The 27,568-nt window shown below is 44.3% G+C and overlaps 1 protein-coding gene across 1 annotated transcript in view; it reads right to left on the bottom strand.

Annotated features, from left to right (window-relative positions):
• The window catches only part of LOC147693523 (vomeronasal type-2 receptor 26-like), a 62,064-nt gene that overhangs the window by 6,780 nt on the left and 27,716 nt on the right, over positions 1 to 27,568 (bottom strand). The window contains exon 2 of the mRNA XM_086936039.1: positions 8,270 to 8,393. Within this exon, the coding sequence (XP_086792165.1) occupies positions 8,270 to 8,393 (124 nt within the window). The remainder of the gene's footprint in view (positions 1 to 8,269; positions 8,394 to 27,568) is intronic.

The following is a 27,568-nucleotide window of genomic DNA, read 5'->3' as shown; positions in this document are numbered from 1 at the left end:
GGGACGTGTCAAAACAGGGAGAGCTGCCCAGGTGACTCGGGCAGGTCAGCAACAGCAGGGACTCCTGGGAACCGGAGTCCTATTGCCAGCACGCTCGCAGCCCTGCTTTAACGTGTGCCCACAGCAGTTTTTGCCCACAAAAGTCAAGCGCCTCGAAGCGGGACCCGCGAAGCGGGTCCGGCGAGAAGTAGCGCTTTTAAGAGTGCTTTTAAGAGAGTAGGCACTCAGGATTCAACAGCGCCAGTGCCCTACACCAACAACAAGGGTCCAGTCCCAGCAGGAAAACAGAGAAGAAAGACGAAACTTGGCCCCCACAAACGGCACCCTCGCTGGGGCTGCAGATGACTGTGGCTGTGTAACTGTGACTGCGGTGCCGGTTTAGATGGTCAGAATGCTATATGCTTGCTCACCGGGCTCGCCACATGCTATTCTCTCCTCTCCCACCTCAGCTGCAGGTCTTGTGCCGCTCTCTCCCGCGGTCCTGCTGCAGCCGCGGGTCTCACCGGATCTCTCCCACAACTCGCGACTCTCACCGGATCTCCCCCACGGTCCGCGGTATGATGTGGCCGCGTTTCTCCAGCCGTTGATATCTACCACTTTCACCCTTCAGTTCGGAGCTGCGGCTTCTCAGCTCACCGCAGCTATCGGCAACTGTCAGCAGCTCTCGCTTCTCAAGGCTGGGGCTGGGGCTGGACGGTGCAGCGCGGCCGGCGGTGGCGGTTCTACTGCTCTGCTCTGTGAAGAGAATGGGCGTGTCTGCTCTCAGCGTCACACTACAATTCAGTCTTAAAAAGAAATTAATGGGATGCTGGATTTTACGTATAGATAGCCTTATGATAACTACAAGAAGGGTCATGGCAATACTCCAGTTGGTTCGCTACTGCGATCTCTGTTGCAGTTTGGACAGCTCTTTGCAAATTTGTAATGTTGCAGGCTCATCCCCGGCCACCAGTATTCCGATTGTAATTCTTTCAGAGATTCCTTGATCTCTTGGTGCCTTAGACCCAATCCCATGTGTGCGTCCGCTATTAAGAAGATTCTCCTGTTTGTGTTTGGAATTACTCTATACCCCACTCCAGGGATTCAAGCAAAAGGAACGGAGTTTGCATCAATTATGTATGTATAATTGAGTGGATAGTCAACGGGTAGTGCTGCACAGTCGCCTTTTGAAGACGTTTTTACCGCCAGCATGGTTTCCCCGTCTATGTATTTTTCTGAACGCTTTTTTGTGGCTACGGAAGCCGGTTGAGCTGCTTCCGCTGTGGCTGTATTAGCCAATCAATTCCCTGCAACGTGAACGCCATCACGTTGATGACTCAGTGTATGTATTACGTGAGTCTTTCGTAGTTCTTTTTGCAAAAGAACTACCTGTTCCCAAAGCTTCTTATGCTTTATTGTGGCACCTGTGTCATCTTTGTAATCATTTTGAACCCAGTTCTGCAAGTCATTATTGTAAGATTTGATGCAGAAATGTGAATCGCACACTATTAGTGTCGGGAATTCACGATCGTCATTTTCAAGCGCCATCTTTAAAGATCTGATTTCAGCTCGCTGAGCCGAACAGTTTCTCAGTGATTCAGTTTTTGTTATTTTTGGTCTGAATTTACCACAGCGCCAGCGACCTTTAACAATCGTGCACGCTGCATTGTAGGATTTATTATCCACATCGTAATGTTGTGCAAATCTGTCCATATAGATTAGACAAGAGTACTGTTGGAGAGGCAGAATTTCGATTGGCAGAGGATATTCTTCTTCATATTTTAGATCTTTCAGTTTTTTCATGTTCGGGTTAAAATAGTATTTCACGTCTTCTGCAGCAAGAAAATTTTCCCACTGTATCCATTTTGGATCTAATTCCACCGCTTTTAGATTAACTGGGCTTAATAACGCCTCGAGGGCTGATTCTGCTGTATAAACAGTTATTCTTGGTTGTATGACGAACCATCGCGCGCAATCGCATCGCGGCACTTTACATCGCGGCCACGACATCGAATCGGCTGTTACACTGGCCATTCTTTCGTCGCAAGCATTTGCCCCGCAAATGCTGCAATTCCATTGGATCGCGTGTCACATCGGCGATTTAACATCGCGCGACATGACAACGCGATGTGTTAGCCTACAGTTAAAAAAAACATTCGGCCAATGGGTTTGTGGGGGGCTGGGGGTATATATAGTATTGCCCACCGCGTCTGCAGCCATTTGTGCCTGTGACCCTGTCGACATACTTTGGAATAAGTACGTTTTCTGGCCTCTGTTTAAATCGTTCCCCCCTTTTTTTGTGCCTTTCCCTTGTTTCTCGTGCCCTCTGCCCCCCGTGTTTTTCGTGTCCTTCTGCTGTCTGTTCCCCTCATTTTTGGTGTCCTCTGCCTGCCTCGTTTTTTGTGGCCTTTTGCCCTTAGTTTCAATCGTTGCACCCTCTGTTTCCCTCGTTTTGGGTGGTCTTATGCCCTCTGTTTAATCGTTCCCCCCATTTTTAATAAAATAGTGGCATTCCAGTCATATACAGAGTACCATGGGAACACAGGGTATTTGGAGATAAGATCCTCTTGCCAATGTGCTTTGCTAAGTGCTGAGAGCAGAGGTCATGTGTGAGAAGGTGCAAAATATTCACTATCCAGTCATTTTATCGTACATTGTGCACCCCTTTTTTTAAAAACCTGCACTACTTGCAATATGTAGTGTGTAGTGTTTTTTCAGCATGTGAATTACCGTCAATTTGCAGTTGTTTGGGCTTGGTGTTATTAAGGAAATAATTAAAATTCTATTTCACTGTATTACCCTAATCATTCTCAGTGAAGTATATGCTGTCCGCCTAACATGCAGCCTATTATTCCTCTTTCCATAATCTCCGGGTGGCGGATTGTGCGTTGGAGTGTAGGTGCTTTAACAAATACAATTAATTGGTTAGTGACTTGTTGTAACATTCCTTGAAATAAACGTACCTAACTGGAGCATTTGTAAGGATTATTTGTGGAGCATTAGATGTAACGTTTGTAGGATGCCTGGTTTTAGGGGATCAGCTTTCAACGGTGCAGCAGGAGCAGTGACTCCGGGTCCCATGGCTTTGACAATGGCTGCTAGTGGGGCTTAATTAACACGCTTGCACAATGGCCCTTGGCACTGTTGCTATGTCACTTCCTGATGTATCTTTTATGCGAGACAATATGCAGCGCCGCTTCATGTAAACACTGTCATGTTTATGCTCGCTTCCCAGACAATTCGATGTCATCGCTAGCATAAATATTTCAAATAAGTACCTTAAATAAACATTGTTTTTTAATGATGCTTAAATAAACAAATAAACATTGTTTTTTAAAATAACATGTAAACACTGTCATGTTTATGCTCGCTTCCCAGACAATTCGATGTCATCGCTAACGATGTATTAGGTAATGCGATGCACTTGCATGCGTCCTGATGACATGCGAGGTAATGACGGGCACGATGTAATTGCCGCGTTGCAATGTCAGAGCGATGCGATGTATCCGATGTAAGGGGTGCTTCCCGTTATTCTTTTGCCTTGGGCTTGTGCTATTTCTTTTGCTACAGCAGTTTGAACCGCATTTACAATATTTTTTGTAAGACTCAATGTTTTTTCAGCTTGTGTGTACAAATGTGATTTGTAAGCTATTGGTACCGTTTCTCCCTCATTAGAGGTCAGGTACATGAATCCGCATCTTCCTGGGATGACTCGGATTACAAGGTTGCATGTGTTGTCGCGAGTTTGTAATTTTGTTTTAGCTAACATGTCTATTTGCAATGATCTCAAAATTTCTGTGTGTTTCTGAGTCCAATTGATTGGTTTAAAATCAGGTTTTATTAATTCATAGAGAGGTTTAACCCTCTCTGCATAATTTAGAATGTAAGTTCTTCAGAAATTCAGGAAACCTAGTATTGATTGTAAGTTCTTCAGCGTTTTTGGTGCTTGGAGTACAGCGCACTTCTCTAAGAAGTTGTCTGCTAGGCTTTTGCCTTCACTTGATAATTCATATCCTAAAAACAGGACAGTTAGGTGGTCAATTCGTGACTTTTTAAAGTTGAATTTGTAACCCTCTGCTGCAAACAAAAGTATTATGGTGTTCACTCTTTTCAAGTGAGTATCCAGGTCATCATCTGTGAGATAGATGTCACCGACATGAGATAATGCCTCATCATCATATATTTGTAGTAACTCTGTTAACCTTGCTGAGAATAATCCTGGGCTGTTCTTGAATCCCTGTGGGAGTCGACAGAAATTTGCTGTGACCCCATTATTGAGAAAGTAGTTAAATACCTGCTTTCAGGTGCAATGTTTTGACAAAAGAATCCATTAGAGATGTCTAATGTTGTTTTGTATTTTTTGCGAACAATGTTATTCATTAGTGCTGCACTGTGTGAGTTTTGTACTGCAAATGTCTTGCAACATGAGTTATGGTGTCTGTAGTCCAAGACTAAACGATATGAATCGTCTGGCTTGGAGACAGGAAACAAAGGATTGTTCATTTGAGAGGTGCATGTTTCGATCACCCCTTGGTATTCAAGTTGATCTAAGATCTCCCTATCTTGTTTTTTAGCTTCTTGCTTAATTGGGTACTGCCTTTGTGCAGTGGGTTGACATTTTAACTTGATTTTGTGAGGAGGGGAGTCCTCATCCCATCCTACATGATTTTTATATAATGCAGGAGCTTGGGCTACTGCCCATTTTCTTGCATATGTGTATTTTCTATGAATTGGAATATGATTTGAGAAGGTAGGCATAATCATTTCTTTGCCATGAGGGCACGCCCTGACAAACTCTGGTGGTCAGTCTTTCTCAGCTAATAGGATGTCATAGCCTTTTGAAAGGTTATCCCAAAACAGACCCCTTACTTTCCTAGTCTTATCTCCCTCTATACGCAATGTTATTTCGTATATTTTATGAGGTTTGCTAACTCTGGTATCTGCAGTTTCCACCTGAATGTATTCATTCGTGTCCACTGTCTCCAGGTGATTCATCAGGATCTTGCGAGCTATTGTCACTTCTGCTGCGCTGTCTAGCATTGTCTGGGCCCACTCTCTGTTTTTCAGCTGTGTCCTCAGTGTCCTCGGCATGTTTGATTATTTTAATACTGGCTACCTTCTTTCTTGGAAATTGTAATTTATTACTTTGAGCAGGATTCTTGTCTTTGGACTTGACGTGCTCTTCCCTGTGTTCTGACCGTCCTCTTCTTTCCGATTTCTGCGAGGAAGTCTGAAAAGATCGAGAGGGACGTGTATCAATATCTTGATATCTATCAGGCTTTTTCAAATTTTCCCTATTTCTGAGGTTGTATCTTTTCTCAGAGGGCTCTCTCTGGGGAGACTTATGTCCTTGGTCCGGAGATCTTTCTCTCCGCAGAGGAGACCTTCCTCTGGACTGGAATCTTTTTTCTTTGGGAGTGGATTGTTTATTTCCATCCCAGCTCTTTTTTGGAGTGTTTAGATTATTTTTGATAAATATCTTTTCAGGATTTTCAGTTAGTTGGGGTTTTACCGGTTTCCCACCCAAACTATCTCTACCTAGTTCTTCATAGGATTTTTCTATGATTCTGGCAAGTTCAATTGGTTGGTCTGCTATATCTGTTTCTTTCAATTTCTGGCGGATTGCCACAGATGCTGCTTCTCCTTTTATGTTGGCTAATAATATAGCCGAGACCTGCTTGAAGTCTTTCATTAATTTTATACCCAGAGTTAAGGCAGGTTCTGGACCGTATTCATTTTGAATCTGTCTTAGTACATCTTGTATTACCGCCATAGACGGAACACCATGTGTTTTTGTGTAAATGGAAGCAAAGACTGTGCCCCAAGTGTCACAATCCTCCACATGCGGTGCGATCCCCATTGGAAGGCAGATAGTCAGAATTCTGTGTTACTCACTAGGGGTAGTATCCGGAAATACTGCCTCTATTTGAGTTATCTTTTGTGCTAGCCAGAATGGAATATGTTCCCGTTTTGCGGGTGTTTTACCAAGACATGATTGTATGTTCTGTGGTGTAATTTTGTTTGTGTTTCCCTGATGAGGGGTCAGCTGTGGAATGTTAATAGCTGGTTGGACTGTTGAAGTCTGCATTACATATTGGACTAATTGTCTATGTATTTTAATTAGTACTTTTAGTTGGGCTAAAAGTTCCCGGTCTGACATTTTTTCGATGTCTGATTGTGGTGTGTAGCTGGCTAGAACCGGCCACGTTGCTCCTGGTCTACCTAGTGGACCGAGCCTGGTGATGTGATTATTATGTTTTAGGGCGCCTTTAAACCAGAGCAGGTGCTCTTGATATTTTAATGGGATTTCAACCTCCTCGAAAGGAGTGTATTCATCCGGAGGTTCCTCTATTTTGTAATAGTGGAATTCGTGTGTTACAGCGTTTGCTGCTGGAAAGTTTATCCATGAATAGAATACCTCTGTCTGCCGATATTCATGGGCCTCTACCACGAATATGACTGTACCACCTTGTGATGTCAGTCCGTTTTCTATAAGTTTAAGAGTTATAGTTTTTCTTATGTTGACCGGAATGAGTATAGCATTCGGGTCATTCTGTAGGAGACTCGTGTCATCCTCTAGGAGTCGAGCTGCTATTCTAGCTGCCTCCCTTTAGTCTTCACTTTCCCCCATTTTACTGGCAGAAAGGTTTTTGTTGCAGATCAAGTTTCAAGGAAATAAAGATTAGGTGCACAATATTTTGGAACACTGTATCCTTCAACGTTGACTAAACCAAAAACTATATATAGGAATCTCTTCCTACTAAGTTCTGGCGAATTTTAACCTCTTACCCACTCCAGACGTCTTTTGGAGTATTTACGGGAAAAAGGGTCTGTGTGAAAAAGCATGACTGAGTTACTCTAACGTCTTGCGTTAGCTTTATCGCCTTACCAAACGTTGGGCGACATGTAGTGTAGTTCCTATATTCCCAATAGGCTCTGCGCATTGGAATAATATATTCAGCAGTGTAGACGTAGGACTGAGGTCGACTAGGTCTCTACTGACTATATTAGACTTAAGGTTTGCCAGCTAGCTCAGAGGTCACTAGAAAATTTCTCGAATAAACGAGGAGGAGTTTAACCTCCCTGGATAGATAAGAAGGGATTAGCTTCTGACAACCATATAACATGACAACTTTGCTCCCTCAGAATAAGAAGAGTGTATCTCTAGAGTCGTGTGAAAACAATAGACAGCTATTTCACTCAGTCGATCGTGCGTACTTAGTTTCACCAGAGTGCAGAGAAAAGAGAGGCGGGCATTTTCAATAAAAGGTGTAATTTATTGAGCAGTCTTCTTTCTCATGCAAGAGAAATGAATTGCCATATACTTAATGTAAAGTAAAGTGCGTACAGTAAAAGGAGTATTATGAAATAATACTGTAAAAGCATAGATATGGTTTCTTAGCCATAAGATACTTTAAAATGGATAAAATATATATATACATTGACTAACGTACTCAACTTGTGCTTCTAAATACGCCTACCCCGGTGTACCTGACCTAAGCCTAATATGTGGGAAGGAGTAAGTAAGTAGCAGTTTAAGTTAAGTTGGTTTTGCCAAGAATCTGACTCAAGAATTCTCTTTAAGGGTTTAGTCAGCTCCATACCTGGGTAATAGAATGCAGGAGGTCTGGTATCTCTCTTTCAGGACTCGATATCCCAGCAGCCCGCGAAGGCGGCTGAGAACACTGGAGCTGGATTTCTCGGCAGGAGAAAAGACAGCGTCTCTCTCAGTACGTCAAAAAGGAGGGGCAGCGTCCGTGGGCTCTCGCATCAGCTTGGCTCTCGGGCAAGTAGATAGCTGCTCGGCTCCAAAACCACCACCGTGTGTTTGCTTAAGGCAACATTGGTATATTTATACCTGAAACGTGCCGGGTTTGACGTAAGGTTGGGCATAAGACGTCAATAAAGATGTCACTAAGAACTGGCAGTTCTTACAGTGCTTCACAGGAGTTCTAGGACAAAATCAAAACAAAAGCAAATGGGGATTTCCAAGGTTGCTGGAGGTTTTGTTTGTTTAGAGAACTCGTTGTGCTTTCTAGGAGTCCGGGGAAGTAGCCTTGCTTAATGTGACTGCATGGGCTACAACTAAATATTGATATGATTCCTATGCCATTATAGGGATATTATTGATTATAACCATACAAGGGCATAAAATAGAAATATCGATTTAGGTTCCTCGATAAAAACACAATAGTTTGAAGTTTTTAATTTTGTAAGTAACAAGCACAGTGTCACAAAATGGGTGTCTCATTGTGAAGGAATATAGTAACCATGTAAACATATTCCTAACCTGTTCCATTTGTGATTTCACCAGCAGCACAGGGCACACAGTCATAGCAGCAGGCTGGTTGTCCTTGACGCAGAACCTTATGGAATCCAGGAGTGCAGCTTGCACTGCACACTGACTGGGGAACCTATGAGGTGAGTGAAAAAGATGAACTTGTAACAAAAGACACAGAATGCGTCCTTTTTCATTTTCTCGTGAATTTCATATACTGGCATGCATTATTTCTTAATTCATTAACATAACGATAATAAACTGAGTACCTTATACCTAAAACATCTGTTTGCAAGCAGGTGGAGAAAACCAAATGTGGGAAATCAGGGAAGTTAGTGCCTTACATCTGTTTTATTTATTTATTTAAAAGGTTTTATATAGCGCTACTGGACCCAAGAGTATCAGAGCGCTTTACAGGATAATTTACACATCAAGAAAAGATCAACATACAGCAATTTGTTAACATAGGATAAGGCATTCGAGTCTTACGAGTGTAAAAGGAAAAAAGATTAATTCAGAGATCAGGTAAAGGAGAAGAGGACTGTAGAATAAGTAGATAGGGAGGGGTTGAGTAGGTAGTTTGAGGATGAAAGAAGGAATAGAGAGTAGAGGAATGCAAAGAGTAAATGGACAGAGAGTTCAATAAGATGAAGGACCCCAATATTTGTTGAGAAGAAGCAGATTGAGGCCTTTCTTGAAAAGCGGGTAGGAGGGGTTGCAACGAAGATCTTTGGGAAGAGAATTCCAAATAGATGGGGCACTACCTGAGAATGAACGTGATTGAGTCTATTTCTTTTTGATCTGTGGGGGGATTAGGACAAGGGTGTTAGTGCTCCTCAAATATCTAGTACACCCTGCTTTTTCGAGTTTGTCAGAAAGGTACGAAGGGGTGTTTTGGTGAAGGGATTTGTGAGTGATATGGGCAATCTTGTAGGTGGATCTACCTTCGATTGGAAGCCATTTGAGGTTTTTGAGGACCGGGGAGATGTGATCATACCGCTTACAGTCAGATATAAGCCTGGCCGCCAGGTTAAGAACAGATTTAATCGGGGCAAGTTGGACTTTGGGGGTGCCAGCAAAGGGAGGCGTTGCCATAGTTACTTCCAGAAAGGACAAGTGATTGTACAATGGTTTTAAAGTCGTCAGCTGGAATAAAGGGTTTAATTTTTTTAAGGTGATTTAGAGTGAAGAGAGCAACTTTAGTCGCGTTTTTAATATGGGGGATGAGATTGAGATTTTGATTGGCGCTAATGCCGAGGGATTTGACAGAGTTGTGAGGGTGAGAGAGCAGTTAAGTGCTTTGATATCAGCAATCCAGTGTTGGATTGGCAGAGAGTTGTTTTTGGGAGCAGAAAGGATGATTTCAGTTTTTTGGGGATTTAGTTTGAGGTGGTTAAGATCAAACCAGGCTTGGATTTTGGTCAAGGCATCATTGAGATGTAAGATGTCGTTTTGGGATTTGATCTTGTAATATAGTTGAGTGTCATCGGCATAAAGGTGGTAACTGATTTTAGCTTCTTTGAGAATAAGTGTGAGGGGTTCCATGAAGAGGTTGAAAAGAGTAGGAGAGAGGATAGAACCTTGTGGGACACCCAGTGAGACAGGTTGAAGTTTGGAGAGGCAACCATTAAGTTTAATTTGTTGGGTTCTATTATGGAGATATGAGGTGAACCACTTGAGGACATTGCCATCGAAACCAAAGTGGTCTTTGAGAGTTTTAGGTTGGGTGACATTATTAACAGTATCAAAGGCCGCGGAGAGGGCAAGGAGGATGAGGAGGGAGGATTCGTCTATATCCAGAGAGTGGTGATTGTCATCAGTAATGTTGAGCATCGCAGTTTCCATGCTGCATCCCTTTCTGGAACCTGATTGGAAAACGTCAGGAAGATTGAATGTGTCAATGTGGTTATCCAATTGAGACAGGACACATTTTTCAAGGGCTTTGGAAAGGAAGGGAAGGTTTGAGATAGGGCGCAGATTGTTTAAGTCATTAGGGTCCGCTGCAGTGTTTTTGAGGATGGGGGTGATTTGACCTAGTTGGAGGGAAGCAGGAACACTACCAGTTGCTAAGGAGGAGTTGATAATGTTGGTCCATAGAGGGGCAATGATGTGCTTAAGTTCCTGAACCAAGTGAGCGGGAAGAGGATCTTTGGTATGTGAGGATGGTTTGAGTTTGGAGATGATGTTGAAAACATCAATTTCAGAAATTGGGTAACATTTACTCCAAGAAGCATTGTTTTTTGGCTGGAGGTCGGGGAGAGAGATGAGGGTTTGAGGAGGATCAGGGAGGATCAGGAGAAGTGAGGGAAGTGGACAGATGGGGGGTGTTGGCAGAGGAGAGGGGGGTATGAGGGGGGTGTTGGCTGGATGGAGGGGGGTTGGTGGAGAAAGCTAGTTCTATCTTGTTTACCTTATTTGAGAAGAAGCTAGCAATTTCTTCACACCTTTCAACAGTGGCTAATAGTTTTGGACGGCCAGAGGAGGTTTGTTTTTTGACAATGGTAAAAAGTTCTCTGGGACGGTTTCTAGCCTGGTCAAGTTGAGAACGAAGGAAGGAGGCTTTTTCGTTGAAGATGTGCTTTTTGTAGTTGGCTCTGGCATTTCTGAGGAGTGTCAAGTTAGAAGAGGAAGGTTGATTCCTCCAAGCACGTTCAGACTGCCTGAGGGCACGTCTTTCGTTATTAAGGTCAGAGATGAACCAGGATTTGGGTGGGATTTTTTTTGTGGTTTTAGTTTAGTTGGAGCAATTTGGTCAAGGGCTTCGAGGATTGAATTATTGTAATGATCAGTTAGGTCGGTGGTGCTATGGGTGAGAGGGGGGAGTAGCAATTGAGATTTAATTGTAGATTCCAGCTCACCAGGAGGAATGAGGTGAAGATTTCGGGTTTGTTTCATTTGTAAGCTGCAGCTTGGGGTTGGTCGAGTAATAGAGCTGTTCATGGTGAAGAAGTAAGATGGTGGTCTGACCAGTCAACGGGAATGATCTTGGAGAGGGAAGCCAGATCTTTGCTAGAGATAATAGCATCAAGGGTGGCACCCTTAGAGTGAGTTGGAGATTGACAGAGTTAAGTCAAGTCACTAATATCCATAGTATCTTTAAAGAGGTTAACCGCATGGTCCTCAGTTTAATTCCAATGAATATTATAGTCCCCTAGGAAGATATTCCTGGAATTGGAGAGCGATGCTTGATTGATGAGGTCAGATAGCTCCTCAGCAAAGGAGATGGGATTACCGAGGGGTGGTAGATGGTATGTAGGCGGATAGTAGGGGAACCAGGAGTGGTAAGATCGGCGCAGAGGTATTCGAAGGTGGATGGGTCTTGGTGATGGACCTGTGCAAGCTTTAGTTTGTCTTTAAAGATTATGGCAAGGCCTCCTCCTACTTGATCAATTCTATCTTTCTTAAGGATGTAATATCCTGGAGGGGTGAGCATATCGAGGATAGAAGTGGAGTGGGGGGTTGAGCCATGTTTCTGTTAAGAATGCAATGTTGATGCTTTTGCTGAGAATGGTTTCAGCTATTTCCGTAGCGTGGCAAGAGGCAGATTGACAGTTAATCAGCCTGCAGCTGAGGGATAAGGTGTTGGTGTATTGAGTGGAGGGACATAGGGGGATAGACGTTAGCTGTTGCAGGGGCCTGGGTGAAGGAGGGTATAGGGGGTACCTGCTCATCCCCAAGAGAACTGGGATGGCAAAGTGAGGGGGGGTGGGGATCACAGGAGAGGTAGGGTGTGAGAGGGTATTGAAGGTATCGGTGGGGTCATGGGGGTCACGTGGGGTTGGATGGCTAGGGAAGGGGGGAGGGCCGATTGGGCTGAAACCGTCATTCAAGGGAGAGACAGGGGAGGTCGTGGTCATGTTAAGTCCCAAAGTCACTGGGCAGGACGCATGATGAGGGGGGAGATTAACGTAGTGGTGTATGGGGGGATGACTTTGATAAGTTCATGGGGGTCTGGTGAGGGCAGGTTGCTCTGATGGAGGGGTGGGCTGAGCGGAGTATTAGTGTTAGAAACTCTGGAAGGAGAGTTGATTGAGGGGGAAATAAGAGGCGCTTTGAAAAGAGGCGCTTTGAAATTATGTGAAGGGACAATGGGGTGGGTGAGATCCGTAGAGTAGTTCCTGGAGAGACTCATTTCTGAGGGAGGAGAGTTCTTAAACAAGGGTCGAGAGGTGTAGTTCGACATTAAGGAGTGATTGGGTAAGAAGTGAAGAATGTAAGTGGTCAATTGGATTCAGGAGGTGTGAAGAGTCAATCATTTTTAGGAGAGGGTGACTGGCATAAGGGAGGGTGGAAGCCGGGGGGGGAAGAGAAGAGAGTTACAGAGGGGGGGGAGGATTCAGAGAGGGGGGGGTTGGGATCCTTGGGTTCTTATTGAGGAGGAGGGGATCCGAGAAAGTCAGGATGGCTGAGGCATTGGGTTTGGGAGTGTTGGTTAGGACATGGGGAGGAGGGATAGTATAGGACGGTATAATGGGGATCACAGGAATGTTTGGGGGAGTATGTGATGGTGTTGGCTGGGGAAGCAAAAGGGAGGTAGGGTGAGCCGTTATGGGGGGTATGCGGGGAAGTTACAAGAGGAGGTAGTGGATTTTGTGCAGCTGGGGGCATTTTAGTGGAGAAACAAGGAGGGGAGAGGAGTAGAGTAGATCGTCGATCACTAGAAGGAGCTGTTAGAGGAGGGAAAGCTTGGGAAGCTCGAGGAGATGAGGAAGAGTCATCAAAGGTAGTGGATGGAGGAGAAGTATTCAGGGGGAGATCACAGGGAGAGGGGCATACAATGGTGCCTGTAAAAGAGTATGGGTAAGAGGAACAGGGATTTCAAAAAAGGCTAGAAGAGTCAGGGGGAAGGTATACAGTGGTCCAGGGGTGAGGGGGCAAGGGAGAAGAGGGGGGTGGGGAGGGTTGCAGAACAGGAATAGAAGACAGGGGTAGGGTATGGGAGGCATAGAAGGAAGTGGGAGAATCAGAAGAGGGTGCGTATGGAAGAGAGGCAGACACTGTTTGGGATTGGGAGTTGGGGGTGTCATTATTGGTTATCATATTGAGAGCTAGCATAGTCGATTTAGGTTGGGTATAGGCAGGAGGGTTAGGGGAAGAGGTAAGTGAATCAGTGAGAGGAGACTGGTGGGGACAGTGCACAGAACAGTCTTGTCAGAGACAGGCAAGTTTTGCCCTCTCAAAGACCCCCTCACCATGACAGGCAGAGTACGCATGCTAGCAGCGTAAGTGCCCCAGAGAAACAGACAGGCACCAAGTTCCTCGGCAACCACAAGACAAAAACAGTCAATCAGTGCTCAAAGAGTTAACCACTTCAAAAGCTGCTTCAATGTCTCAACGATTCAGACAAACACCGTTGTGAATTAGCAGATCAACAGCCAGTCTGAATCGGACCGGTGGACACAGACAGTTGGGGGTGGGCGCAGTGCGAAGATCAGCCAGTCAGCTCCGACTCGGCTAGGATTCCCCACTGCGAGTACGTCAGCGACCATCGACACGAGGAGACCCAGGATGCCAGCCCCTCGCGACATCCAGGCCCTCCTGGGCCCAACAGCTCGGCCCTCCAGAGGAGGTGGGGGTCAAATCACCCAGGTGCCCAGGCCCACCGACTCAACTCTCAATGATCCCCAGGAAAAAAGGAGGCAGGGGAAGAAAACCAACAAATTTCCGGGACCGATGAGTCACGAAGCAGGGCACACGTCTCCGGCTCCTCCACCGCCAGGGAAGCTGCCTGAATCGACTGTCTCTCAATCACTGGACGGGCGGAGGGGAGACCAGTTTCACCATCCACAAGGCAACAAGAGCTCCACAGTCAATATAAGTGATTTAAACCTCCACAGAGCAGACCTGTAAGTTCATTCCTTCCATATAACAATATAAAAAGAGGTTAAAAAAGGTTCAAAAACTCCTTAAAAATGTTAATATTGTTGTGCATATTATTTCATTATTTGGATAAATAAAAACTTGCGTGCTGTTGCTACGGTTTTAAAATTGTTCTGGAAAAACATTGGTCGTAGGAGCCGAAGACGATGAGATAACAAGGCTGGGCAAACAAACAAAACATGATTAAGGTTCTTAGGGCCATATGTATCATAATGTTCTTTTGTGATTCTCAAATAGCGATTTTTTGCGAATCGCTATTTGAGAATCGTAAAACGCTATGTATGTATGATTTGCAAATAAGTTTGCGAATCCTACATATTCCTTACTTGCGAATCGCAAACTGCAATTTGCAATTAAGGAATACCTCCTCATTCAAAACTATCGGCGTAGAGGCCCATAGGAATGAATGGCAAGACATTCTCAATTTGGGATTCTCAATTAGAGAATAGAAAATTGAGAATGAAATTTCAAGGGTGCCAGGGTGTCAAAAGGACATCCTGTTGCACCCCTGAAATGTGCATGTGTGCACATGTGGCACACATACATGCCCTAAGGGCATGTATGTGCGCCACATGGCACTTTGAAAAATGCTAAAAAGTGCATTTTTTTAAAAGAAATCGCATATTACCACCAACTTAAAGTTGGCTGTAATTTGCGGTTCCTTAAGGCCAAATTGCACTTTTTCTGTGCTTCTTACATTGCATTTAAGAAATCGCAATTTGTGATTCCTTAAATGCAATCGTAAAATAGGGAATCGCAAATTTTGCGATTCCTTATTTTGCGAGGCAGTTTTTCTTTAATACCTACCACTAAGCCCAATTGCGATTGCAAACGCCAAAATTCTGCCAATTTCAGCGTTTGCGTTTGCAATTTGGAATGATAGATATGGCCCTTATTGCAATATTTCCCTATTCTGGGGGGGGGGGACTAGACCAATTTGCCATTAGATCATTTAGCGGAAGTAAATTCATAAGAAATTAAATCAACAAATGGAGAAAACCATGATACAAATTCCAGACTAAGTACTCTGGGTAACTCTGCATTACATGATACAGATATTACCTCCAACCTTTTCTTTATCCTACAGTACTTGAGATCCCTCTGGAAGCTAATAATGCAACTACGACCTTTTAATGAAACATTTGAATTCTAAAAGGGGGAGAGAAATTACAAACTCCTCCTGAGTGTCGAAATTATTCAGCGCAACAATACAATCATGGGAGAAAATGTATTTATCTGTCTTTGCACAAAAAAAATCCTGATTCAAGAAACCCTTGATTGTATTTGATTCACTATTCTGCAGCTGATCGCCCTCCTGAATCACTCTAGCTAATCCTCGAAAAATATGAGCGTATCAGGTCAAGTTCTAACCTAATAGTTGGAGTTGGGACCAATGAATTAAAATGACACAATTTGCGCAATATGCCTTCTATTTTGTCAAGAAAACTTAATTTTCCTGTTTGGATAGATTCAAAAGCATATCATAGTGTAGGAGGGACTTTCCCTTTAAAAACAGATATCATATGCAAAAAATGCCATCAGCTCATCACATTGTAAAATGCACATAGCCCATTTGAATGTGAGGCAGCTTTGGAGGAACAGTGTTCTATGTGTGATTTGTCATTTGTATTGCTAGCTATTAATTTCCCCAGGTAGAGATAAGAATCTACAATCTCAGGTTTCTCTAGGCTAATTCTCCCAGCAAATGTTTTATTCTTTCAGCTTTTTTTTACTTTTAAAATCAAAATTTTACTCTTGGGGACATGCTTCTTCAAGAAATGTACCTCTGAATATTTCTGAAGAGACAACAGTTTATTATTCAACCTAATAAGAGTTAAGTCCAAGATTGCAATATTATCTGTGTACATCAGACAAGAGGAAAGAAGACCACCTATCTTAGGCACATCACCCATCTGATGTGGAAAGCATTTTGGCAGGTCTGCTTTGTACAAAGAGACGAGTAGTGGGGTCAACAAGCAACCTTGCTTCAGGCAATTTTCTGTATGTATCACGGCAGATAGGCCATGATCTCCTTCTACTAGCACCTGACACCATGTATGAGAGTGCAAAGCGATAATGAGTGATAAAAGGGAAGGCATTCCCATCTTTTGTAGTTTTTTTAAACAATGTTGGCAGGTCTATCTTATCAAAAGCCGTTGAAAATTCTATAAATGCAATACAGACATTTGACCCTCAAATTAAAACGTACTTCTCCTCCATCAATTTCAACATACAGATATTATCCGAAGCGCAGTGTTTTTTTCTAAATCCTGATTGTTCAATGGCAAGAATTTTCTCCTTCACCACCCAGTCCGGAAGATGATCCAAAATACTATGTGCAAATACTTTACTTACCGCATCTAAAAAAGCTATATGGTGGTAATTGCCCAGTAGGTGTCTAGGCCCCTTTTTAAAGAGTGGAATTAAAATACTACCAGGAGAGAGAGCCTCCCCTGCTCGTAGCAGTAAGAAAAAAGCGGGGTAAGACAAGCGGCCTACAACATAGGCTCTTTTCTAATTATTGACATGGGGATTTCATCTGGACCCATTGCTCCAGAGGCGCTCTTTCACTTAATGAGTCCTACAATCTAACTCCTTAACCCTTTCGCTGCTAGGCCTTTTCCCCTCCTGTGCTAAGCCTTTTTTTGGCTACTTGGGGTAGTTCACACTTAGACCCCTGTAACCTTTCGACCACCTAAGGTATCCACGCCAAATTTGCGTCCTTGTCTACTAACATCACCAGGATATAAAGGTGCCCAGGGATTGTGGATTTCTCTGGAGGGGAGCCAGAAATTAGCCAAAATACAGCAATATATTTTTTTTTGGGGGGGAGTGCTGCAAATTAATGTGTCTTGGGGTTTTCCTGCAAATGGTATCAACAAAGGGTTTGTGGGCCTGAATTCACCATTCTCCCAGCTTTCGGGGGCTGACAGACTTTTGTCAGAAAACCAAAATTTCCTACACAGTTTTGGCATTTTACTGGAACATTTTTTGTGCTGTCAGCCTTCTGCCGGTTAATGGTAGTAATAGGTATCAAAGCAATAATGGATCCTGGAAAGCTACATATTTTAAAAAAGTAGACCACATTCTGAAGTCAGAAAGGGGTCATTCGTGTAGATCCTTCAAGGTTTCTTTATAGAAACTAGCAGTTGAAAATAGGAAAAATTGAAAATGAGTTGAAAAAAACCCTGCAATTTTTGCCAACGTTTTCACCTGTAACTTCTTTTAATCATGACAGATGTTTGAAAGCAATATACCATTACATCCTCTTGACAGTTCTGGTTGTGGGGATATATAGGACTTGTAGGTTCACTAAGAACCCGATGAACCCAGAGCCAATAACTGAGCAGCGTCTTGCAATGTTTTTTTTATTATGTCCCGCATATACAGCAAGTCATTTGGGAAAAGATATACCTTGAAAAATTGGGCTGAAAGAAACCTAAGGATTTCTGAAATTGGAACAAAATATAGAGTTTAGAAACAGTAGCTATTTTCACTTTTCAGAAATTGAGACAACCCATACTAGGATGAGAATTATAGGACATATTTTTAAAGTAACTTCTTTTTTACACATTGTCTTTCATTTGGAAGGCAGAAATGCATCGAATGTCAATAGGTAATAGCAGTTTCTCTACAATTCTGCCTTACCCTAAATCTCCCCCTAAAAATGGTACCTCAATTGTGTGGGTAGGCCTAGTGTTCGCAACAGGAAACGGCTCAAAACGCAACCTGGACACATTTTATTTTTACAGTGAAACTGACCCTTTTTTTGCAAAGTGCCTAGCTGTAGATTGTGAACCCCAGCTCTGCCAGCACCTAAGGAAACCTAGCAAACCTCTATATTTTTGAAAACTAGACACCCATGGGAATCCAGGATGGGGTGACCTGTCTGTCTCTCACCAGGTTCTGTTACTCAGAATCCCTTGCAAACCTCAAACATTGTAAAAAAAAAGTTTTTCAAAATCCTCACATTTTTGTGGTGGAAGGTTCAGGAATCTGCATGGATTCACAAAATTCTACTCACTCTACATTGCCCAAAGTCTTCAGAGAAAAATAGTACCTCACTTGTGTGGGTGCCCGCGACAAGAAACGGACCAAAATGCAACATGGACACACCACATTTTCACAGTGAAAACTGACCCTTTATTTGCAAAGTGCCTAGCTGTAGATTGTGAACCTTAGCTCTGCCGGCACCTAGGGGACCTAAAAAACCTATGATTTTTTCAAAACTAGATACCCAGGGAAATCCAGGATGGGGTGACTTGTCTGGCTCCAACCAGGTTCTGGTCCCCATAATCCCTTGCAAACCTCAAACTTTGTAAAAAAAAACATATTTTCCTCATATTTCTGTGGTGGAAAGTTCTGGAATCTGCGTGGTTCCACTAAATTCCACTGACCCCGCATTCCCATTACCATTAGCAAGAAAAATGGTACCTCACTTGTGTGGGTAAGCCTAGTGCCCATGACAGGAAACGGCCCAAAACGCAACGTAGACACACCACATTTTCACAGTAAAACTGGCCCTTTTTTTGCAAAGTGCCTAGGTGTAGATTTTGAACTCTAGCTCTGCTGGCACATTCAGGAACCTGGCAAACCTATACATTTTTTAAAGCTAGACACTCAGAGAAATCCAGGATGGGGTGACTTGTCTGGCTCTCACCAGGTTCTGTTACCCAGAATCCCTTGCAAACCTCAAGCGTTATAAAAAATACATTTTCCTCACATTTCTGTGCGGAAAGTTCTGGTATCTGCATGGATCCACAAAATTCCACCCACCCCACATTACCCCAGGTCTCCCAATAAAAATGGTACCTCACTCTTGTGGGTGGGTCAAGTAACAGGCAAGGGCCCAAAACATATTGAGGAGACATCAAAATTACCTATTTCAAAACAACCTGGTTATGCAAGGGGGTCACCTGGGCTTTTAGGCCTGAGCTCGGCCGCCATCTTGGGAAACTACCAAAAACACACATTTCTGAAAACTAGACAACCGGGTGAGTCCAGTGAGATATGGCTTATGTGGATCCCCCAACATTTTCCTGCCCAGAATCCCCTGCAAACCTCAAATTTTGCTGAAAAAAACACATTTGCCACATATTTTTGAGTGGAATCACCATGCCGGCACAAAGGTCCTACCCCACAGTGCTCTCCTTCAATCAATCAATCAGGAGTTTGTTAAAGCGCAACTACTCACCTGTAAGGGTCTCAAGGCGCTAGGGGTGGGGGGGTGCAGGTTCCATTCCATCAAGGAGGGGGTCTGTCGAAGAGCCAGGTTTTGAGGTTTCTTGCGAAGATGGGGAGCGATGTTGTCTGTCTGAGGTGGAGCGGAAGGGCGTTCCATGCTTTGGCCGCGAGGAAGGAGAAGGAGCGACCTCCCGATCTGGTCTTTCTGGTGCGGGTGACCTCGGCATAGGAGAGCTGGGCTGATCGTAGGGTCCTTTGGGGTGCGTGGAATTTGAGCCGGCTGTTCAGGTATGCTGGTCCGGTGCCGTGGAGGGCCTTGTGTGCGTGGGTGAGCATCTTAAAGGTGATTCTCGCCTCGACAGGGAGCCAGTGGAGTGTACGCAGGTGCTGGGAGATGTGGCAGTGTTTTGGCAGGTTGAGGACCAGTCTTGCGGCGGCATTCTGGATGTTCTGTAGCTTGTGGATGAGGTCTCCTTAGTCTCCCAAGTAAAATGATACCTCACTTGTGTGGGTGTCCAATGCAAAATTGGCTAAAAAAAAATGTTTTTAAATGTAGCGCATAGGATTCTCTGTGCTATGCCCTTAATCCCTATGTTTTGGGCTCTTACCAGTCACAGGCCCTTGCCCCACCCACACAAGGGAGGTATCCTTCTACTGGCGTATAGTGGGCAGAAAGACTGAATTTACCCAACATTTTATGGGGGTGCAAATGCCCTTGCCCAAGGGGCCGCTCCCCCCCTGGTTTCTAGTGGTTGGATCCCTGTTTGGGGATCACCCTCAATCCACTAGGTAGGGGTACCATTGGAAAGGAGTGATTCTCCCCTTTCCAATGATACCTCTCCCATCTTTCTACGTGCTCGGGGGGCTTAGATAGCCCCCTGAGCACGTAGAAAGTGCAATATGCAATATGCGTCTCAGTAAGACAGATTTTGATGTTAATAGAGCTTTATCATTTCTTTGACAAGTCGTCTTTTAACAGGGCTATTAATTCCTTTGACATTTCGAAAAATAGATTCAGTTGCTATCATATATAAAACTTAAGCATAGGGCATTTTTTGGATCAACGATTAACTGAGGTTATGTATATTGGATATAATCTTCAGTCCCCATCCGAAAATCATGCTTCGATGTTTCTAAATCAATTTACTATAACAATCTCTTAATTTTCCACCTGGCTCTAACCCATCTCTCTCCTATGACCACCAGCCCAATCTTTCCCTTTGAAGATGACCCCTCCACCTTAGGTAAGTTCATCCGTGTTGAAGAAGGATGGCAGTTAATGTTAATGTTAATGTTAATGTTAATGTTAATGTTAATGTTAATGTTAAAGTTAATGTTAAGGGAAATTTGTTAAGCGCACTGTCACCATGAGTTTCCTGGCGCTGATAGGACACTGAGGTTGAGCAAGAGGAGTTTAGTGGGGATGTGAAAAGAGCAGAGTTTTTAAAGATTTCCTAAAAGATAGGAGGGAGCAAGAGGTCTTGAGTGAGAGTGGAAGAGAATTCCATAGCTTGGGAGCCAGGTGAGAGAAGCTACGGCCGCCAGATTTAGTGAATTTGAAACGGGGGATAACTAGAAGCTGAAGGTGGGTGGACCTCAAGGTGCGGGGAGGACAGTAAGGGGTGATCAGGGACTTCAGGAAAGCAGGGAAGGGACCAGTTAAGGCTTTGAAGACCAGGCAACAGACCTTAAAGGCTATTCTTTCACTGACTGGTAGCCAGTGTAGTTGATGTAATAGAGGTTTGGCTGACTGCCATCTGGGGATTTTAAATGCCAGTCTGGCAGCCTGGTTCTGTATGATCTGAAGCCTAGCCAGCTGGGATTTGGGGAGGCCATGGTATAGGGCGTTAGAGAAGTCCAAACGGGACATCACCAAAGCTATTAAAACTTGTAGCAGGGCTTCGGAAGTCAGAAGATGGGCAACTTTCCGTATCCTGTATAGCTGGAACATACAGGAGGATGTTACAGCACTCACCTGAGCCTTGAGAGTGAGCTCAGAGTCAATAATGACCCCGAGACTCTTTACACAGCCAGTGGGAGAGGGAGGTGACCCAAGCTCAGTTGGCCAGTACTGAGGGCCCCAATGGGGGGCACTTCTCCCAGGGAGGAGAAGCTCAGTTTTGCCAGGATTGAGCTTTAATTGATCCAATGTTGGATGTGTGTCATGACCGCTTGGAAGTTGGTGACAGCGTCAGGGGAGGTGAGGGGGAAAATAATTTGTAAATCGTCCGCGTAATTGAACACTGTGACGTCCCACCTACCTAGGGAGTGAAGGAGAGGTTGAAGGTATAAATTAAAAAGGAGGGGGGACAGAGAAGATCCCTGGGGGACCCCGCAAAATGAAGGAACACTGGTGGCGCTAAAGGGACCCAAGCTCACTGCTTGAGATCTACCCTCTAGAAAAGATTTGACCCAGGACAGGACAGGCCCACAGACTCCGGCGGCCTCGACACGGTGGAGTAAGATGTTATGATCCACCGTGTCGAATGCCGCCGATAAGTCTAGTAGGACTAATGCCTGGGGGAGTCCTCTGTCAGCATTGCTTCTGAGGTTGTCCAACACGGCGAGAATCACAGCCTCAGTGGAATGGGCTGGTCTAAAGCCGGCCTGGTTTATTTCCAGGAAGTTGGACTCCTCGATAAATTGCGAGAGACAAGTAGTGACATGTGCCTCCAGGATTTTAGATAGGAAAGGCAAGAGGGAGATGGGCCGGTAGTTGGTGAGAACCGCTGGGTCCGCGCCAGTTTGTTTTTAGCAGAGGCACCAGTACAGCCTCCTTAAACGACCTAGGGACTGTGCCAGAGTTGAGGGAGGTGTTGAGTAAGGGTAGGATACAGTGCGGAAGAGTGTGACAGATGTCGCGAAGTACTGAAGGAGGGCAACAGTCCTTGAGGGAACCGGATTTCACTCGGGTGGCCAACTTGGCAAGGGAGTCGGAATCGAGTGTGGGGAAACAGGACAGAGTGGGGGTGTTAGCAGGGGGGGCTACAACTGCAACTGAGGGAGGGGAATAGGGAATGGAGTTGGCTGCTCCCTAAAGGCCAGAGGTGAGACAGGCATGAGTGTAAGATTTTACAAGTACTTCTAATGCATCATAGGTATGTAGAGGTATTGAAAACATTATAACTCCTCGTATTGAAGAGTATCTCTGTGTGCAGGTGACAACAGACTTGTGCTCATCATGTCCAACACATATTTTTTGATACTGCAGAAAAAGTTGTCAGCAAGGCAAAGATTCAACGTAGTACATACTAGTATTGCAAGCAGCCTTGAGTTGTTAGACAGAATCGTCTCAGCATGACAATTTCTACATAACATAGAAGACTATCTGCACCAGTGTTAGACATGGCACTCACCCCCAAACTAATGGGTTGATTGAAAATTTCTGCTGAACACCAAAAGGCCTGATTATGAGTTAGACATCCTCCTGCCTTGGATTATGTGTGCCTACAGGGAGATACAGATGAAGGGGGTTGACTTCAGCACCTTTGAGCTTCTGTGCAGGCACCCTGTGACAGGACCACCCAGTTTGGTGCAGAAGGACTGTGAGCAAGCTCACAAGATGCTACCCATGGATGTAGTTAGCTACATGCTGGCGTTCCCCAACCCAGACAGCGTGCCTATGGAAACCCAGGAGAATCTGAAAGCAAGCCAGGAGGACATTAAACACTGGTATGAACAGAATACAAGTCTGGTTCAGTTGTAGCATGGCTAAAAAGTGTGGGTGGTGAAGTCTGTGGAGCTCAGGGCCCTGCAAGTCCAAGGATCTGGGAATTATGAGGTGAAGGAACGCAAGACTGATGTCACCTACTTGGAGAACCTGAAGACTCCCAGGAACCCTTAAAGGGTCCATCATGTCAATCGCCTCAAACCCCACTTTGAGAGAGCTGAGGTTACCATTCTCTTGGCTACTGATGATGGGATGGAAGAGGAGAGTGAACCTCTCCCCAACCTCCTTTTTCCAAGGGCCAGGATAGGTCAGCGGAGGATATCAGCAGCTCTCCTACACTAACCCTAGTTCAACAAAGAGTCTGCCCCCAGTTGCTGGAGCAGTTTGCCTCTCTATTCTCACTTACCCCAGGAGTCACTACATGGTGCACCCATGATATTGATACCGGGGATGGCATGCCTGTGAAAAAATAAATATCTCCAGGTTAGCCGACAAGGTGAGAGCCAGCATCAAAGAGGAGGTCTCTAAGATGCTGGTGTTGGGGGTTATTGAGCCTTCAAACAGCCCTTAGTCCGGCCCAAAGGTGTTGGTCCTCAAGGCTGCCCTTCCAGTGTCACACCTGACCTTCAGTTCTGTGTGGACTGCTGTGGGCTCAATGCGGTCACCAAGACTGGTGCACACCCCATCCCCAGAGCTGATGAGCTCATAGATCGGCTTGGAGCTTCCAAGTTGCTCAGCACGTTTGACTTAACATCTGGGTACTGGCAGATTGGCTTCAATGACAGTGCTAAATAGAGGTTTGCGTTCTCCACACCAGAAGCGCACTTCCAGTTTCGGGTCCTGCTCTTCAGGTTGGAGAACACCCCTGCCACCTTCTAGTCGTTGGTCAACCAGGTCCTGGCTGGGTCGGAGAACTTTAGTGCTTCCTACCTAGATGGAATTGTGGTCTTCAGTTATAGCTGGGGGACCACATATGCCCCCTACAGGAAGTGCTTGGGGTGCTGCAGAGAGCAGGCCTGACTATCAAGGCAGCCCCCTACAGGAAGTGCTTGGGGTGCTGCAGAGAGCAGGCCTGACTATCAAGGCCAATAAGTGCCCGTTAGGCAATGTTCAGTGGTCTACTTGTGGCACCACATAGGAGGTGGCAAGATGCATCCCCTCCAGCCTGAAATTGAAGCCATTCTGGCATAGTAACCTCCCAAGAACCAGACAAAGTGAGAGCATTCCTAGGCCCTACTGGTTACAACAGGAGAGGTGCCACCATTGTTGCCCCTTGACAGAGCTGACTTTAAAAAAACAGCCATGTCAGGTGGTTTGGTCAGAGGTGTGCCAGAGAGCTTTGACACCATGAAGGAAGCCTTGTACACAGCACCCGTGCTCAAGGCCCATGACTCCTTCCAAGAATGTGCTGTGCAGACAGTCCCCTCAGAGCGTGGCAACCTACAGCCCTTTTTCAGTGGAGGTTACTTCCCAGGGAACGCAATGGAGAGGGACGCCTTTGTTGTGGTTTGGGTGCTGAAGAAGCTAAGGCAAAACCTGTTTGGTACTCTCTTCTGGGTTCAGACAAATCACTGACACCGCAGCTGGTTAATGCAAATGAGAGGTGAGAAACCAAAACTGTTGAGGTGATCCATCTCCCTACAGGCAATACACTTTGCATGGAACACCATCCTGGAACAGACCATGACAATGCTGATGGTCTCTTCAGGTTCTTTTACATTAGTGAAGAGAACTTCCAAGGGGTTGGGTAGCTCATCCCAATTTCCTCTCTGGGGGGCATGTTTTAGACCTGGCATCCGTGGTGTGGTTTTCCTTGACCTTTTGCTGTTCGACCTCCTGTTTTTACTTTTTTCGCTGACTTAATTTTTTCTGGCTTTAGGAATATGGCCACTGTACCACTTCGAATCAATGTGCTTTATTCTTAAAACATGGTAACATTGGTTTATCCACAACTGGTATATTCAATGTACTTGTAAGTTCCTAGTAAGGGGGCATTACCTGCTCCCAAGGGCCTGTAAATGAAATGCTACCAGTGGGCCTGCAGCACTGATTGTGCCACCCATTTAAGTAGCCTTTTAAACATGTCTCAAGCCTGCCACTGCAGAGTGTAGTTAGTGCAGTCTTAAACTGCCATGTCGACCTGGCAAGTTAACCCACTTGCCTGGCCCAAACCTTCCTTATTATTACATATAATACACCCCTAAATTAGGCCCTGGACAGCCCATCGGAAGAGAGAGAGAGATCAGAGTATTTAAAAAGTAAAATATGGACTTTTAAACTTTGCATGTCCTGGTAGTGAAATACTCCTACATTTGTTTTTCACTACACCAAGGCCTATCTTTCCCATAGGTTGACATTAGAGCTGCCTTGTTAGATTCAATAACTGTGACAACAGAATCGGAAAATGGAACACCCACATTCGGTGTCCATAGAATCACAATTTAAAAACACAACTTATAGTAAAGTTGGATTTTAAATTACAATTCTGAAAATGCCTCTATTACAAAATTAAAGACACACAATTGGTGGACAGAATGCGGAACAAATCAAAACATTCACCTCAGTCAAGAGATCTGGTTAAATTCATCGCTCTTTTGCTCACAATGCCACCCCAGTTTAGACCCAGCCATATGCAAATCAGTCTTGACCCTGTTCCTCACGGGAACAGTCCAGCCCGAACTGCCAAGGCAGGTCCTCCACGGACTGGAAACAAGCATCCTAGGACCGGTTTCGGGGCATCGCTCCTCATCAGCCAGGCTAGTTTGAATCCAGTGACACAGTGAGCCTGGGACCCACGTCTGGGTATACCTGGCGCACTTATGGCAAAAAAGCAAAAGACACACAGATGACGGATGATGGAATATCTAACTTTACATGAAGAAAATTTGGATTTCACTGAAAAAAACAAAGATTAAAGGAATGTTATACGTAGGTGAAAATTTCACGCAAACATTACATTTGAAACTAGCAAAACCACTGACATTCATCAGTAATAGTTTTCTTAAGTAACTATGACTCAGACCCCCACTATTCACAGTGTTATATACAGTGATGGCATTTCAGTGATTAGGGATGGTATAAATGTAGTCAGTGAATATGTCATGAGCATGTGTGATTTAATATACAAGGGTAAAAAAATAGTGCATGGCAAGGGTGCAAGTTATAGTTACTTTAGGGCACAGGTTATAGACACTGTACTACCTAAAGCATATCCATTAGAAAATATAAAAAATAAGGGGTCTTTTTCCCATGGAAACTATGTTTAGTCCATAAAAACTAAAATGTAAACACATTTTCTGAGTTCTCTAATGGTGCTAAAGCGCTTTTAAATTATTTGCTATATTTGTTTTTTTATCCAGTTGATCACTTGATTATTTGCTGCTGCAACTGCAAAGAAAGATTTCGGCATTGTGCACACTTCTGTCATTAGGCTACACTTGGGCTACATTTGGGTGACATTTGTTCTACATTTGAGCTCTTATTCTTTCTTAGCCATCTTTGGAGACTTTTTTGTTATGAAGCGCCCTAAATTTCCTATTTTCTGCAGTATCCTCTTTAGAAAATGCTTTCAGTTTTCCACTTCTGAGACCGTCTGCCGGTGAATTACGCGCGCTATAAATGCATAAACTAAACTAAACTAAACTAAACTTCAATCCTATCAAGATGGCATTCAGATGTTCCACACTTTTGGCATTAATTCAGAATGTTAGCACTTTAGTTGACTATTAGAACACTGTGGTAAAGTTGGTGATCAGCAGGGAGTTAACAGCCAGTCGGCTACTGGTTTTGAAAGTGCATGTTTCGGTCTGCATGTCAGAATCGTTTAATGTGCCCTCACTTTGTTTCATACAGCTCTAACCATAATGCTGGTGACAGACTTAACCCCCTCTTTTCGTTCCATTATAGATTAAATATTCTAGATTTTACCAGTTTGATGCAATTAAGATGGTTTCAGGAGAGCCACACTTTTGCCCTAAACTAGAGCTCTAGTTGTTCTTTAAAACACTCTAGGAGGCTGCAGTAGAACACAGGACTCCACTGACATGCTGCTACTGCTAGAAGTACATGTTTTACTGAAAATGTCAGACATTATTCTGACATGGATGAGAACGATAGTGTGAAATTACAGAAAATATGCTATCACTTTAGCTTCTGGAGCACACTCCCTAATCTCAACGAGAGCACAGTTTTCTCTCAAACATGATTCATGAAGTCCCAAAAGAAGGTCAACATTTTCCACAGGGTAAAATCATCTTGGAACACACCTCAATTCCTAAACTTAGTATAGTACCACCAAGACATGATTTATAGTGTAACTCAAATATGCTATTAGCCTTTATACCCTTTATACGTGCACCTTTTTGTGACCCTGAAAATCTGCAATTAACTACTTTTTTGTGTGTCCTCATTTGTCACTTTTTTGGTTAAGAGTAAAAAATGGATTTCAGGTGACCTCAACTAAGAAAAGGGAAAGCCCAGGTCACTCTCCAAAGGGAGGGATGTATAACATCTCGGGTCCCATTCATGTTGTCACCTAAAATCTGACTCCTTTATACAGGTACTGTGAACTGAACCCA

This window comes from Lissotriton vulgaris, chromosome 8 (assembly GCF_964263255.1).
Source record: "Lissotriton vulgaris chromosome 8, aLisVul1.2, whole genome shotgun sequence".
Classification (NCBI taxonomy): Eukaryota; Metazoa; Chordata; class Amphibia; order Caudata; family Salamandridae; genus Lissotriton; species Lissotriton vulgaris.
This window is presented reverse-complemented; position numbering and strand designations above follow the sequence as displayed.